Here is a 16,525-nt window from a genome sequence, read left to right as displayed (position 1 = left end):
AGAAATGAGAACTGAATTGAGTTCAGTTTTAAAATAGTTAGGAGCATTTCCTTTATTAATGTCAGCGTTTTCTTCTTAAAAGGAAAGAAAACACCAGTCTTGGATAACACGCAAAAGCTGCTAAAATCATCGCTAATCACAGGTGGAACAGGTCATATTTGTTTAGGTTACTCTCTTTTGCTGATGCTTCCTCTCAGACTTGCTGTGCTTCCTTAAAGGTTGCTCTCTGTTACCTAAATCCTACTATGAAATAAGGTACCATAACAATAATTCTCTGGGCTATAAACATGCATAATACATACATGTATTAACTCAGATGTTTACTTATAAAAGCATCAGATTTTATTTATAAAGCATCAGTAGTGTCCTAAGTGCTTTACAGAAAGAATGTTTTCTGCCTCTGAGAAGCTTTTGGTTTTACTCTCATCCTTCACTTCACACTGCTCAGCTGAGTAATGTCAGTGGACCTGGACAGGAGTCCACTCAGGTGCAAAGAACTGTAAAGTTAAAGCCAAATAAAACTTGTCCTGCATGAGAGATTTGTCCTCAGCTCTCATAGAGACTACTGACATTATATGTCTTTAATTAAACATATGTACTGGATATTAGATGGTGAAAAGCAAAGGACAGTGAAAAAGGTGATCAGAGATTCATTTTTACATAGATATCCATATACACATATGTGCACACACATGCACCTGGTTTTAACATTTTACATTCATTTTATTATGAAAGGTGCAGTCTGACATGGACAGACCAGACTGTTGTCAACTTGAGTGGATGGAGATCACTGCAACATCAAAAGGAAGCACTTACGAGCGCAAAGTCTGTAACGTAGGCTCTGCAAACTACTATTTCAGGTGGCTTCTTTACTATTCGTGTGTAGATTATCATGACATTGGAAAACTCTGCTGCAAATCCCAACTGAATCTGAACACCACATTTGAATTCAAGATACATACTTTCTGGAAGCTCTGCAAACAAATAACACTTTATTACATTTTAAATAAAACTTAACATGTCTTTTTTATTTTATTTTTTTTTTTAAGCTATTCAAAAGTTTTAAAGGTATAGACCTCTTCCTCCCGCCCTCCCTCTACCTATCACTTATGTATTTATACTGAAGCAACTATTAGAAGCTAACCAGGCAGCAATACTGTTTTCTACGTGCAGTATCCCACGGTAGCTGACTGACACTGCTCTAGAGAGCTGACTCTTCAAATGCCACTTTGCCGGTTTTCTTCCAATCTCTCTGCAATCAGCACAGCAACGTTTGATGTAACCAGAATATAGCTCACTGCCCCAAGAATTTGCTTATGCTGTATCTTTAATCAAACTAGAAAGGTTAATACAGTATACTTCCTACATATAGTAGTTACAGCTAAAACATTTTAAGCACCTTTGAATTTGACAGCAGAACAAAAAATTTCAGGTTCACTCTTTCTCTTTCCACAGCATCTGTACATACTCACAAATACTAGTCCACAGCACTTCCCTTCTCTGTATTTTGTATCTTGCTCAAACCATAGGAAAATATCTACAAGAGCTTGAGGATCAACATCATTTTGTGTCTGTACGCTCTGTACTGATTTTTCTACTCCCACATGAAGTAGATTTTTAAGGGAATTATTATACTGCAACATTAACATAGATATACCTTTATACAAATATAAAAGGTTGTTCTCTTCCCAAATTCCAAAAACATTCCCTTCTATGCAGAGATTAAAACATATAAACTGTAAAATAACATTGTCTTTAGAATTTTTGCTGTGTATTTCAGTCATTTACCAAACAAGAATCAAGGGCTTGAATCCACAAGCAAGAATCTATGTCTGTAAAAGAACCTGCCTCTTTAATTAGTTAAGTCTTAAAAATGGCCCCCAAGCCTCTGTCAGAACTGTCACAGAAATTTTAAATCATACTCCAATGTATTTAGCTGAAAAATCTTAAAAAACCCACATTACTAAAAAAAAAAAAAAAGTCAGGAAGCCTAGAATTCCTTTCACCCTAATTTTAGTTAGCTTTCTCAGTTGTATTTACCTAAAACTCCACTTCCACCACTGTAGAGGACATTTTTTACTGCACAGTTCACCTGGTGATTTTAGATGCTTTAGAATGAGATTACTAATGTCCTAGAAATGTAACAAAATCACCTAGAAATGTCAAATATAAACAGAGCATAGGGTGATTATCCCAAAGATGGACATCGTAAGCGTCCCCTACAGTGTCTGTTGGTCTTAAACTCTGGACGTCACATTTTTCATTAAAATCTCATGTAGAGGTAGCCCCCAAACCAAGAATGTTTGAGATCTGAAAATACTAATGTAAATTCAGATATGAACTTGAATTTCTTCCACTTCTATTTAATATTACAGCCCATGAAAAAAATATTTCCATGAATTAGAGATTAGTAAGAAGTTCATCCCCATATTTTTGGGGGAACTATTTTAGTTCAAGCGATGTAACACCCTAATATGAAATTCCCACCTTGCAAGTAGGATCATCTAAAAGTAGATGGTACTGTACCATGAGCTTTGGCCCACTGTAGATTCCGTGCCAGAGACTCTGCAGAAGATACGGTTTGTTGAATGGGATCAGTTAATGCTCTTTTCTCAGACAAACTGCTGCGGATCTCCAAAGCTTGCTTGCCTTTGGTAAGGTGACACTTGCCCATATCTAAAATAAGACGCAAATAATTTCTTTCAAAATCAATGGTGTGGAAATTCTAACTAAATTAACTACAGCACTACAAATGTGTCTGGTTGCTGTGGTTATGACAGTGTTGGGACTTCCATGTAAACTTGCATTTTTAAAGGTATTCCTTTCTCAGTTGTTCATTCATTCAAGGCTAAAGCAGTATGCCGGGTATCTCCAAAGAACTCTGAGGGTTTGGCATGTGTGCTTTTCAGGATGTTCACACATTTTTCAAACTTAGTTCAAGCAATATTATGGCTCTGACTCAGCAAGGCTGTAATTTGTGTGACTAACTTTAAGCATGTGATTAATACTATTGGAAGCGATTTCTAAAGAATGTAATGAACTGGAGGCCAGTAACTAGTGCAGTACCCTGGGGATTGATACTGGGGCCAACACTGTTTAACATCTTCATTAATGACCTGGATGAAGGGACAGAGTGCACCCTCAGCAAGTTTGCAGGGGTTTACAGAACCGGGCGGAGTGGCTAATATACCACATGGCTGCACCGCAATTCGGAGGGACCTGGACAGGCTGGAGAGATGGGCAGGGAGGAACCTCATGGAGTTCAACAGAGGCAAGAGCAGGGTGCTGAACCCAGGGAAGAATGACCCTGTGCACCAGTACGGGCTGGGGGCCGAGCTGCTGGAGAGCAGCTCTGCAGAGAAGGCCCTGCGGGTCCTGGAGGACAACTGACTGACCATGAGCCAGCGATATGCCCTTGTGGCCAAGAAGGCCAATGGTATCCTGGGCTGCATTAGGAGAAGCATCGCCAACAGCTCAAGGGAGGTAATCTTTCCCCTCTACTCAGCGAAACATAAAATGATGAAGGTTATTCATAGGTAACATTAAGTCTGAACATTTCTTTGGAACATGTTCAAATGTTATCGGTGTAGCAATGTACTTGCTAAAACCCAATACCTGGTAATACTGACAACAATGACATCGTCCCTGTCACCTGATGTAATTTTTCCTCATACTTACAAATGTGCGCACACACACACACGCTGACTGAAACAACTGCTGCAGATCCTCTTTTTCTGTTTGATTACGTGGAACTCGCACACAGCCGGAGCACTACGTACTGCTTCTGAATTTTGTTCAGCTGTCCTCTGCCTTCTACATTATCTCCCTCCTTATTCTTCTCTCTCATTGCTGGGACACTAATTTCCATTCCAAATCCCAACAGCAGCTGCCTTCATACTCTCCGCCATGATAAATCTTTCTCTCTACTACGAGCTCAAGAAGAATGAGGTAATTAAGTAATGGGTCATGTGTTGGGATATCTAGAGTGTGTGACATTAACCTGACAGTACAGACTAAGCAGTAAGAGATCCTCAATCATATTTTGCATGGCATTTGGGAAAGTCAGGGGATATGGCTACAGGCAGGACTGTGTCCTCTAACAGAGAGGCCATGAGCAAAAAAAAAAAGAGAAAAAATTCAGATGATACTGACCCATACTCAAAAGCAGCAACAAAAAGGGTGACAAGGGAAAGAGGGCGAGGAGAATGTTTTTGCATGCTTCTTCAGTACACAATTTGTAAACTTTTTATACTAGCAGAAAGAGCGGTTGGTCTGTGGCCATTACAAAGATGTAAGTGGGCGTCTGTTTCTATTACTTCAATTATCAGCCTGTTCAAGGCAGGAGAATGTGGGCATTCATGTTTAAATACCTAATGACAACATTGATGGTGGTTTGGGTTCATTATGAGGTTCACTTTCCACAAAAAAGGACTAGTCAGAAAGTCTCAGAAGGCAAGAAAGGTGGAAGAAATGAATGAAGGGCCTACTTCAACATAAGGAAGTTTCAGTAATGCTGGCTTAATGAATTTGGGCCTAGGTGAAGCAGCTGGTGAGCATCTACCAGGTGGAGCTTTACTAGAGCTTTGGCAAGGCTTCAAAGAAACACAGCTATAGCTAGCTCTCATGCTCTAGTCCTCTACTGCGAAGGAGAGGAAAGCGAGTCCTCCAATTCTTCCTTTGTATTTAGGTAGTGGCAAAAGTGAGTGGTACTATAAACGAAAAGTACAACTCTTAATGCAAAAAGCACACTGCTTGACTGCAAGTCTTGCAAAAGAAAAACGTCTCCTCATGCAAAAACAATCAATTTCAACCCTAAGTTTTGAGATTAACATTTTAGTCTTAACATCTATAGATCTTATTTATTTCTTCAGAATAATTTTGACAACTTCTTCTGAAGAAAACAAGTTGCATTAAACTTTTCACAGAAATTTCATGAAAAGTTTAATAGGTAACAGAAAATATGAACAGTAAGTTTGCTTTATGGGATCTAGTCAAGCAATGTACAACAAAAAGCAAAAAGACAAGGAAGATAAGCCAGACAAAGAAATAGTAACCAAGAAGCACCATTTCAGTTCACATTCTGCTAGTATGCTGGATTCCTGTTGCTATCACTTTGATACAGATTGCACGCTTATATTTTAGCTAGTCAACCTTTCCTCACTAGAGCACTGACAGAAGTTCTATCATTTTAATCTTTGCCTCCCACTTTCAACAGTCTCACCTGCTGACAACTCTACTGTGCATTTAGGAGCCTTTCGTATTTTTTCTGCTTTTTAGAGCCAAAAGACAGATTGAGCCAAATTATGGCTTCCATTACAGACCTGCTGTCCCACCAAGTATATTGGAAACCACAGGAGACCTCAGTTGATTATGTAGATTTGAATTCCCTAATGTTAGGAAGCCAGACAGTGCCTTTATTTAAAAGGACAATGATTTACCTACAAATAATGGGGTAATAGAGACAGCTCTTTATTAATGGCTGTATCTATTCCTCTGTGCTTTGAGGAAATGCGTGCACAGAGGCAACACATTTTCTTTCAGCAGTTTTCACTTTACTGATTCTCCTGCCAATTATAGAAGACAGTAACCAAACACAGTCCACTAAAACAGTTGACTGTCCTTTGACACGCACTTACACTCTTTGCTAAAGAGCAAATAATCATCATCACTATAGCACACTCAGTGGTAGGTAGGACTCAGCTGATTGTTAAGAAGAACATGGAAATGAGTGGACTACCAGTAGCATCTGACACCATGAGACCAAAAAGTACAGTTTTAGTGGATGGACAATTCAAAGCTCCATGCAGAAAAACACTGCAGAACAAGTAGTTCATCATGCAATGAGGTACATCAAAAAGAGGAGTGTAATACCGCTATCTTAAAGAAGCTCAAATCTCTTTTACAAATGGTAAACTTTGTTCATCTGCTGCCTAATAGCACCCACTTCTTGGTAAAGCTGATATTTTAACAAAATGCAACAAGAAAGAGCTTAAAGAAGGGTACCACATTTGCTGCACAAGAAGAATGACAGTTAAGCAAAGAAGTGTTTAAATAATACAGGCTGAGACGGTTAACGCAGTAAGCTGGAGTTCACCTTCCGCAACTTCGTCTAGCAGTACAGTAATCTTCTTGTCTTCTAACAAACGCTCCTTCAAGAACTTCACAAAAATTCCATTGGCTAACCCAGAGTGCTGAATTTCAAAAGCTTCTGCTCCTTGGCACCTGTGAGATCACAATATCGGACAACGAAAGACATTATAAATGTTATATGACTTAAGATCAACATAAGGACAGAGTAAAGTTTTGTTTGGGAATGAGAGGGAAGGAAATCCTACAATTTGAAAACCAGGTTAAGTCTAGAGCCGGCCTGCTCTTTGTAGCATTGCAATGCTCATTTGCAGCCAACTCATCTGGGAAGATTTCACGCCTACAACAAAACCATACCAGAAATGATGTCAAATTCAGTTTTTATGAAGAGCTTCAATTTCTCTTGACTATTTCTAGTCAATAGCTTTTGCATTTCATTTGAAAACTAAGAGTGAAAAAGTTATTTAAATTTCAGCTTAAGTAACCTCCTCAAATAATTTCAATTGCAGTTGCAGCTTTTTTTCCTTACACCTAAAAAGGAAAAGCAGTGGTCAATCTCTTCCAATAATTTATTTGTATGTTTAACACCTATATGCTTTCTAGAAATTTAATTTGTATTAACACAGGAGACACATGACCACATAGGGTGCAGCATGTAGGTTACAGTCCAAGTGCTCCACAGTACTGGACCTTGTGCACAGGTGAAGACTGGTAAATCCCACTAGCAACATACAGGACACAATGAGAGAGGACCCCTCCCAGAATAAGTTAGCACAAACAAATGAAACATTATGGGTTTGTGGGTAAACATTGCTTTTTCCTCCTCTGATTTTTAATCTCTAGTAGTATTTAGATTACAATTAGAGCATTCCTACAATTAACTAGTTAAATAAAAATCAGGAACACTGTTTAGCAACTTCAGAGTTGCTGACGCACTTCTATCACTAGCTTTAGCCTATGTCTGAATAGGAATATTACTTAACGGAAATCAGTGAATATGCATTTCTACAGTTGGCTGGCTTCTTCCCTGACATCCCACAGTGAATTGAATGATTTGAGGAATGAAGTCAAAAAGATAGCGAGAAGATACAGAAAAGGATAAGTTATTGGCCCTTTAACACCTTAATTGGCGTTTTTCTCTAAAAGATTAGCTATACAATCTCAGTGGTCTGTTCTGGCTTCAAAAATCTCTGTGGCACAGCAAGAAAAAAGAGTTTCCTTACGTTGCATATCCAAAAACAATGTTGGCTGTAACCTTCAGAGCATCTAAGATGAGAATTGTGTCATCATATTCATTTCTGCAATAAATGGAAACACAAATATAATTTGAGAAATAACAACAGTTACGAACTCTACAGTTATTCAAGATACCATGCAACTTAGTTCAGAAACACAGTATTTTTCCCCTCTTACAACTCTGAATGAATCCTGACAGCTAAAGACAAAAAAACAGCATCATCAAAACTCTTCATGAAAAGACTGCAAAGACACAGCCAGGTACCATGCATTATCCAAATGAGGGCACGCTAACGAGGGCATGCTATATTAACCAATATTGAATTTGGCAAAAATCTCTGCAAGAAGTCTCTGATGATGACTAGCCATTTTAGGCTACAATGAAAACTATTTGAATTCTTTCCTTGAAATCATGGTGTCTGCAATGTCGACGCACGGGTTATGCGGCAATATTTTCTGTTTGGATAACAAATTGTGAAGCTGAATTAGATCACGGGCATTTCATTAGCAGTGAAGTTGACAGGCTCTGCAAACATGGAGGCACTAGCAATTTTCTATTACAAAACATAGATGGCCCTTAGGGACTGACTTTCGGAAGTGCTGACTGAAGAGCTGATTTCAAGTGCAAGCTGAATCAGGCATAGTATTTATCTTCTCTTAACAGGGAAAGAAAACAGTACTTTGTTTAGAAAAATCTGCTGAACTAGCTGATTTTTAAGCTCTAAATAAAGATACAATTTCCTTAGCATAAAAGCAGTCCACATAATCCACGCCTCTTAAGAATTATACAATGAGTACTTCAGCCCCTCTGTCAAACTAACATGCCTTTGATGATATGGATTCTCCTTGCTCCCTGGAATGATAAAGATGATTAAAGATGCAAGGGAAAACATTCACTTTTCTTCTGTAAGATGCCTAACTTCACTAACAAGGCTGACCCTCTATAACTTTTAAACAAACAAAAAGCTGAAATAACTCTCATTCAAATCAAGAGGCAAGTATCTGCATGTGGAGACAGAAAGCTGAATCACCAGAATGATCAGATTAATTAGTTCTACCTTTTCCGACACATATCCAGTAGGAATACATTGAGTCCTGTCTCTTTTTCCTGCATCAGTTTGAGGATGTTCTGTACACACAGACAGTTTGCAGATCGGTAGGGATTTGGAGCATCGATAGGGACCATGAAACTGTTTCCATAGTTTTCATAGCCATGGCCAGCATAGTATAACAAACCTGAGAGGTCAAAATAGATAGGACTGAAAACACAGTTGGAAAGTACATTAGAACATTTCTACCATTCTAGCACGGCCATGATTTCATGCACTGTGCCCACAGCATGCGTCTGTGGGAGAGGAAGATCATTTAAGCTACTCCAAGCAGCTTCTTTTTTTTTTTTTTTTTTTTGTATTGATATACCTTTGTTAGTACAGGAAGAAAGGAAGGAAAAATAAAAGGATAACATCAACCTCATAATACACAGACATAAAAATAAAAGTTTTTGCTCATAAAATAGGATCATTCAAATACTTACTGTATAGTGACACATGTAATCAAAGATAGCTAAATAAAACAACTCTTAAAAATGCTTTAATTAGTTTTGGCCTCTAACAGAAATAACCAATTGTGTACTATATATTAGAACTTGAAGATACAAGCAAAGAACTGTGCCAGCTGTAAAACAGCTTCCCCACATGTGCAATTACAAAGCTTTGAGTAGTAGTGACTTGGTGCAGATTTAACAGATAAAGATAACCTCAAACAGTGTTACTGGATATTTTTTGTTTGCAAGATGCTGTAATCTTTAAAATTACATTCCCCTCTGAAAATTTTTACCTACTATTACTACTGACAATTCTTAAAATTACTATAACTAGAAATCAGAGGAAAATCTTGCTTATACTATGACAGTGATTTTTCAGTTTTGCTGTTTCTTCTGTACAGTCAGTTTCTCCATGTTTTTATCTTTTGTATAGGAAGGGGTAAGAACTATTTTTACATTTAGAGAAAAGAATGATTATTCCATGATCATATTTGGCAGCAGTCCAGAGCACATTCCTATTATTCAGACCACCAGCAACTAACTCACTTTTAGTTGATCGCATCTAGATCTCTTTACAGTTTCATGATTCATAACTGCTATATGAGCAACTTCTTTCAATGCTTACCTAGAGATAATAAATTATCCTAGAATCTCCCTCATGTGTCAATACATAATGGTCTACAACAGTTTAAGATTACAGAACTTCAAACAAACCTGCAATAGTTTTGTATAGAGAAAAATATAATGTATCTTCATAACCCTAAAAAAGGAAACTGCAACTTAAGACTTAAGTTCTACTTCTATGAATAAGCAAATCAAATATTAAAACCACACCAATTTGCTGTAAAATTAGATAATCTCAGTAGTTTTCATTGCCATAAAACGCAGTTACCAGAAGCTTACATGATTCAACAGAATTTTCTTTCTGCCTGTTCCCTGTACTGCTTTTGTTTATCTACAGCAAGTTCCAGCTTCTAAAAATAATATTAGTTATCCATACATAGCTGTCTATGGGTCAGATTTTCAACTAGTGTAAAGTGCTGCAGCTGAATTAAAGTCAGCAGAGATATGACAATTTATGCTAGTTATGGACGTGATCTTCTTATATTGTTATTCTTACTATACACAGCCATGAAAGTTGTCATTATAAAACTTAAATATTCAGTAATGCAAAACAACCCTTGCCCTAACATACTAAAATGACCAATCTTGAAGTCGGCTTGTGTAGTTAGGTATGCTAGATGATTTTCCCTTTATCTTACAGATAAATACAACAAATGAAAATACTTCTCTCATAGAGCCCTGCATATTGTGTAAAGGAATACAGAGAGATGATCACAGACCTTCAAACTAAGACCTGCGTTCTCTTTTACTTGCAAGCTCTCAAGTCATTAAGGACTATGCCAAGACCTCACAATCTGCTCCATTCAGTCAGCACTGCTCAGCTTCTGTTCATGGGAAACATGCATAGTAAAGAGAAGCACCAGCAAGTGCATACAAGGTAAACCCCAGGATGTAAGGATGCATTTAAACAAAGAGCCTAATGGCGATGCGTTTGCTAGAGTCTAGCAAGTCTTGCAAGCCGACAACAGTTTATTCAATTGAAAATTAAAGTTCAAGGGCACAGAATTAACTGTGTGTAACTAAAAACTTCAGCAAATACATAAAGTATTAATGGGCCAACTATAAGATTCCTATGGTTATCTGAGACGGGGTAGTTTAAGAGTTAAAAATGAAGTTAATTGCCAAGTGCCTAACATTATGTCAGGTTAAGGAAAAAGTTAATGGAAAACTACTAAATTTCATTTCTATAGTGTTTGGATCTGGACCTAAACCGAGATTATATATCCGAGTGTATGTTGGAGAAGTAATTGGACTAACAGAAGGGAACACAAGTCTCCAACTTAAAACCTTTTCACTTTCTGTAAGACTAGTCTGAAAAAAATCTGTGTTAAAGCAAGAAAAATGCAGAATAAAATCAGCAAAGATATGAGCTTTGATAATACTTTAAATTTTTCAAGCTCAAATTAATGAGTTATAGCCATGGTAAAACACAACACTAATCATGCTCCCACCACCCTCTCATTACCTTGTTTTACTTCATAACCCTGAAGCCTACTAACAACTTGCTTTCTTTGAATTGACTCATTAATTAGAAAGTGAAACAGTGGACACAGACTATTTTAAGACATTATACAGGAAGCAATAAAGTCCTTAGACACACCAAACGCTTGCATAACAGTATCACTTCCTACAGCTAAAAGTTACTGTTTTGCAGACTGCTTGACATAGATCATGCTGAGGACAAACCAGACTCTACTTCCAAGCGGCTCCCTGCCAACAGAACATACCACCACTTTGAATCCAGATAGCAAATAACAACCCATAAACATCCATCCATCCTAAATCAGGAAATAACTGCTAAAGGAGTAAGGAAAACCAACAACAACGCTGTCAGGGTCAATCAATCACACGTAGAGTCAGCTCACCTAAGAAGAAAATACTGGCCAAGACTTCTCCAGCGTGCAGCCCAGTTACCGCCCCTCTGGTGACCTCCAACTCTCCTCTGCTTTTTACCGGCTACCAGGGGAATCGGCACTGCAGCAAACAGCGACGGTGCTGTCCCCACGGGCCCTGGGCTGGAAGGCTGGGTCAGCCCTAACACCATCCCGGTTACGCGACAGGGAAAGCTAGAGGTAGAGTAAACAGCCTCATGTTCATTGATAACTAGAGATGTGCCAAACTGACTTGGGAACTGATGAAGTTTCTACTCCATGGTGACTATAAAAACACCCCAAGTGCTGTTTCCTTGGTGTGTCAGACCGGCAGTAGGTGTCTCGCAACAAACTATAAACTGCAAATAAGAACTCATCCACCAGCCAAAAGAAACTCATGAGCCAAGACGGACATCCACAGCTACAAAATATCTCTACAGCGTACCACATAGTAATGACATTTAAATTTTCCGTTTTGAGATAACTATCCTTGACACCTTTTGCACAAAGAGACTTTTCCATGTCACAGAACACTAAGAACACGAAGTCAAGCAAGTGACAACGCCAACGCGGCCTTTAGCCTGCGGCAACGTGCCTTGCGGAAGGGGAAGGAAAGGGAAGGGGAAAAAGATGCACACCGTCTTCTCCTAGTAGAAAAAAAAAGTAGAAAGAGTAATGAAAAGAGTCAGAACACTACTTAGCAGAATATTTTCTCAGTGAATAGAAATGTTTCAAAAATAGCAACTGGGTTTCTTTTCTATCCTTCAGCAAATGACTATTACGCTTATCTGGTCAGCATCTGCAACAAATTAATACATTGAACTCAAGATCAGAAATAAGTCTCTGTATACTCAGAGTAAGCAAACATGTTTGGAGGGCCTCAGTAGACACTTTGGCACAACAGTTTTGAGTGTTTAAGTTCTTCATAAACATCAGCATTTAAGTGATGTTCACAGCTTTGTTTATGAAAACAGCCTAATTATTTTCAGCCTTTAAAATGTATGGGTCTATGCTTTTAGCCTTTGCAAAACACAGTATTGATTACATACAGCATTTAATACAACATAGACCGAGGCATTAAAGGAAATAATCATCATCACTTTGTTTATTACTCCTGCTCTTAAGGAATGGTATCTGAAATGCCACTTTCCTGGCAGTAAGTAGCAATTACACAGTGTCACATTAGACATCATGGGTATGTGTAACAAGAACTAAACAGGAATAGCCACTGTGCCTCTTCTATTTGGAGCTATGCCTACTAAAAAGCAATAAATCATCATCCATTTGTGCATTCACATCATCTTTTATATGCTCCGAGATAATAATAGCCACTATCCAGAAAGAATAAAATGACCATTTAAATCATGAACTAGTTTACTGCCAAACACTACTGAAAAACTCTCTGCTTAGCTTTCAGAAATGCCAACTTCCTTGAAAAATACAGCTCTTAAAATACACCTTAAAAGTGCCCTCTGATAGTACTGGTGAGAAACTCATTATAGCCTTTCAGTACTTTGTTTTCTAAATTTGTTTCAGCAATTATAAAAAAAATCAGAAGGTGTAAGAATCTAAAAGTTCATTCAAATGTATAACAAAGTACATCTAAAAGAAAATTGCTATCAGAAAGTTTACTAAACTTTACTGTCATAACCAGTCTTCATATCACGTGAGTTTTGGCTCTGACTTAAATGCTGAAATGTCAGATCAGCCAGTTCTGCAAAGACAGAGCATCAGGTATCACATCAGTAAAAATAAAAGACATGCTAAAAAATAATCTGACCTTGTGTTCCAAAAAGAGTCAAACAACGTTTTCTTAGGTGGATGCTGCTATGGGAAATTCTGCAACCCAAATGGAACAACCGCCTCAGCTTTCCGGTCTGTCCTAAATAATTTCTCCAGTCATTTATGCAACCTTAGCTTTTAGAAAAAAGCCAAAAATAATGGCAGTCAGCAGCAAACTGCTCGAAGCCTACAGAAGAACCTTCCTTATGCTCCAAGTCAGGTGGTCTGTTCTGCATAAGACATGAAGGTTTTTGCTCAGTGGAACAGTTCCACCACACCCTCCCCCAGCGAACACGGGGCCGCCAGTTCTGCCTTTCCCTTTGTCCTCCAAATCAAGTTTAAGCACGACAAAGAATCCAAGTATGTGAAAAATGACTTAAGAATAGCAGTGATGCATATCAGACCTGACTGGTTATTCACTGTCCGAGGAGAAGGCACCTCCTGAGCAGTATGTGGAGGGTAGTTCAAAAACATTACTAAAATTCTACTATAGATATCTTATAAATGAATGTGTAACTCAAGAACTTAAGAGACAGGAGAGAAGTGTGTTAAACATACCTTTCAGTATGCATGCTGTAGATTAATTTCTACCTGTAATGTAAGCCTATACTGTGAGGGCAACAACACCTTAATGATTGTACTGCAGGACACTTTAGAGGTGTGGACCTCGGGTTTTTGTTAGGCTTTATTTCAAGTCTAAAGTGTTTAAAAAAAAAAAAAAAGTTAGAGGCGCTGCCTCCTTAAGCAACAAACTCCAAACTTAAACTCCCTGAATAATGTGCAAAGACATAAGAAAAGGACAAATCCTTAACTCTGTATTCAAAGCTTCCACAACTCTGTGGAAGCAATAGCTGTATCTGAGCTCTGCCCAAAGAGGAGTCTTAGGAAAGTCCTTTATTATTCACAACTGCAGAAAGTAAAAAACCCTGAATGCCATAGCTCATCAAATTCTCAGTTTATGCCTCTCAATTTGTTAGGTATACCCAACAAAGGATTTTTTCTGTTTTATTTTTAACTTCTTTGTAGTGCACAGGTACAGCTTAAGAGAACTAGGTTTCCTTAAAAGCTTCTTTTCAAATTGTTTTTTAAAGTAGCCATTTAGATTTGCAGATTTTTTTCACTCCTTGTCAAGGACATAATGAAAAACTATTTTTGTGAGGCCAGTATCCTGACAACTGAAAGGAACCCAGCAACTCAAAAGAAGGCTTTCTATTTAACCTGAAAATCTTGGTTAAAAGAGAGAGTGTGCATGCAAGCTGTTCAGCATTACATCTTAACTACAGGGTGAAATCAATGTTTTTCTCTTATTTTTGTACTGTGTATTTTAGGTTGCAACAACTTCACGAGATAAAGGCTTTGCTACCATGTCCCTTGCCCCCTCCTTTCCCTCCCACTCCCCGTATCAGAGTGCAGCTTACTGTCAGGGCTCTGAAAGCGCCCCTCTTCCACAGCTCTCTAAGAAAGTCTGGTGTGCAAGGACTAAGAGAGCGCAGCAGCAGCTCTTCCCAGAGAGCTCCTGAAGGATGGAAATCCAGAAGGAAAGACCATTCTGCAGACATCTAGTAGAAAGACAGGGAACGATCGAAATGGTCCAACAAGCAAACTTAGAACATATTCAATATTATATTTACGGCTGTTCCCCTCTCCCCCCAACAAAATGCAAAGCAGCAATTTCTAAATATATCTAGGGATTGGTCAGTCCTAATCAAATGCAGTAACTTGCAGACATGGGAAAGGGCAGAGGACAGAAGAGATGTTTAAGGTGTTTAAAAGGTGTCTTATGAGCAGCAAGGACTACTGCTCAAGATTACATGTAGTCTTGCATTCTACAATACCCTTGCAAAAGCACAAAAATAGCCATCTAGAGTAGACAGTGGGTTATTCTCACTATTTTGATAAACTGCAGTTAGAATGAGATTTTGCTAATTTAGCAGAATAAGTGAAATTTAGCAGAATAAGTGACAGGCTATTGACAGACAGATCCTGAACGAGCCACTGTCTGCTTCACACTTCCCACAGCAGTTTCCCCACATGGAAATCAGAGAAGACTCAAAACAATTTTGGTTGTACCTTGAGAAAGAAATCATTGTTTAGTGCCTGTTAATCTCTCAGTAGTCCTTTTCTTTTCACTCTTCAGCAGACTGTTTTAGTGAGCCATTTCATCCATTGTTTGTGAGCAAGGTACACACAGACAGGTCAGTTCTGATTTTCCCATCTCTGGACCCAGGGTCAATTCTGTGTCTCAGTAACCCTTAAAAATTGTACTTGATGCTTATTGCACAGTTAAAGCCTAGGAAAAGGTTTAGGTTTGGTATTGCAGGGAAATCCTTAATGTGAAGTAGTAGAAACAAATATTTTCCATCTAAATAAATGTGTAGGGAAAGGATTTCAGGAAAAAATAGTCTAATTTTCTTTATAAAGTTTGAGGAGGAGAGAAAAAGCTATATTTCTATCTTTGCACATATCGAAGGAGTACAAAAGAAGTTGTAAAGCAGCTGGAATATATAGTGCATCTAACACATTCATGGCTCAGAGCTCTCTCTTAACTACAACTGAGATTCGTAACCAGTGAACTGAGCAAACCTTTAATCTGTTGCAAGTAATATCCTCTCCTCAGAGCAGCTTTTACAATAGTATAATTTGGTTTGTACATTTTTTGCTATTCTGCTACTAGCTCTTTCCCATAATACACTGATACAGACATAATGGACTCTTCATGCTTTTACTTAAATGCTTAGTAAAAGTTATTACTAATAACCTCCTAGTATAAATATGTAACTTCTGCACAGCATGCTGCTATACAGATGCATCAGCTTTTAGCAGATAAACACACCAGTACCATCAAACACTGAAGTACTCTGCAGTGAAAAGCTAAGTAGTATATATTTAGGTGTGGTTGAAGAGTTCAAAGATTTTATCTTTTCCAATAATAAAGCAACAATAACCTTTTTAGTCAAGGTCAAAGCATATGCCACTGGTGTTTCTAACTTACCTTTCCCATTCTACATACATATTATTAGTGAAGTTTGCTTTATTATCACATGAATTTATTATCACATTATCTGGAAGAGGTAAGAAAATCAGATGTTTGTGTACCTGATACATCACAAAATCAACTTACTCCACTAGGAATATCACATGTTCTTACCATATACTCCTTTGTCCAGGAGAAGTAAAAATTCATTCACTGCATTTCGCATCTCAGACTCCGTAAGATCCAGCAAAGAAACAACTTTGAAATCCAGCTGTCTTAGCAAATTGGTCAGTTCATAGACATCTACCATTGGAGCCTTGAGCTGAGGGTGATTCCGGTAGCTCATATTTCCTATTAACAGAGCTACCTTGTCTGTTGCTGCAAAGGCAAAGGAAAAAACAAAGTCAC

At 38.1% G+C, this 16,525-nt stretch overlaps 1 protein-coding gene across 2 annotated transcripts in view; it reads right to left on the bottom strand.

Annotated features, from left to right (window-relative positions):
• LOC135324928 (mucosa-associated lymphoid tissue lymphoma translocation protein 1-like) overlaps positions 1 to 16,525 on the bottom strand; it is a 43,219-nt gene that overhangs the window by 4,713 nt on the left and 21,981 nt on the right. For both annotated transcript variants that reach the window (XM_064502033.1, XM_064502034.1), the window contains exons 10-15: positions 16,292 to 16,495; positions 8,382 to 8,559; positions 7,311 to 7,385; positions 6,095 to 6,222; positions 2,527 to 2,676; positions 817 to 974 (exon numbers count right to left, since the gene is read on the bottom strand). In XM_064502033.1, coding sequence (XP_064358103.1) covers positions 817 to 974; positions 2,527 to 2,676; positions 6,095 to 6,222; positions 7,311 to 7,385; positions 8,382 to 8,559; positions 16,292 to 16,495 — 893 coding nt within the window. The remainder of the gene's footprint in view (positions 1 to 816; positions 975 to 2,526; positions 2,677 to 6,094; positions 6,223 to 7,310; positions 7,386 to 8,381; positions 8,560 to 16,291; positions 16,496 to 16,525) is intronic.

This window comes from Dromaius novaehollandiae, chromosome Z, assembly GCF_036370855.1.
Source record: "Dromaius novaehollandiae isolate bDroNov1 chromosome Z, bDroNov1.hap1, whole genome shotgun sequence".
Classification (NCBI taxonomy): domain Eukaryota; kingdom Metazoa; phylum Chordata; class Aves; order Casuariiformes; family Dromaiidae; genus Dromaius; species Dromaius novaehollandiae.
The sequence above is the reverse complement of the archived record's forward strand: the minus strand, read 5'-3'. Positions and strand labels throughout refer to the sequence as shown.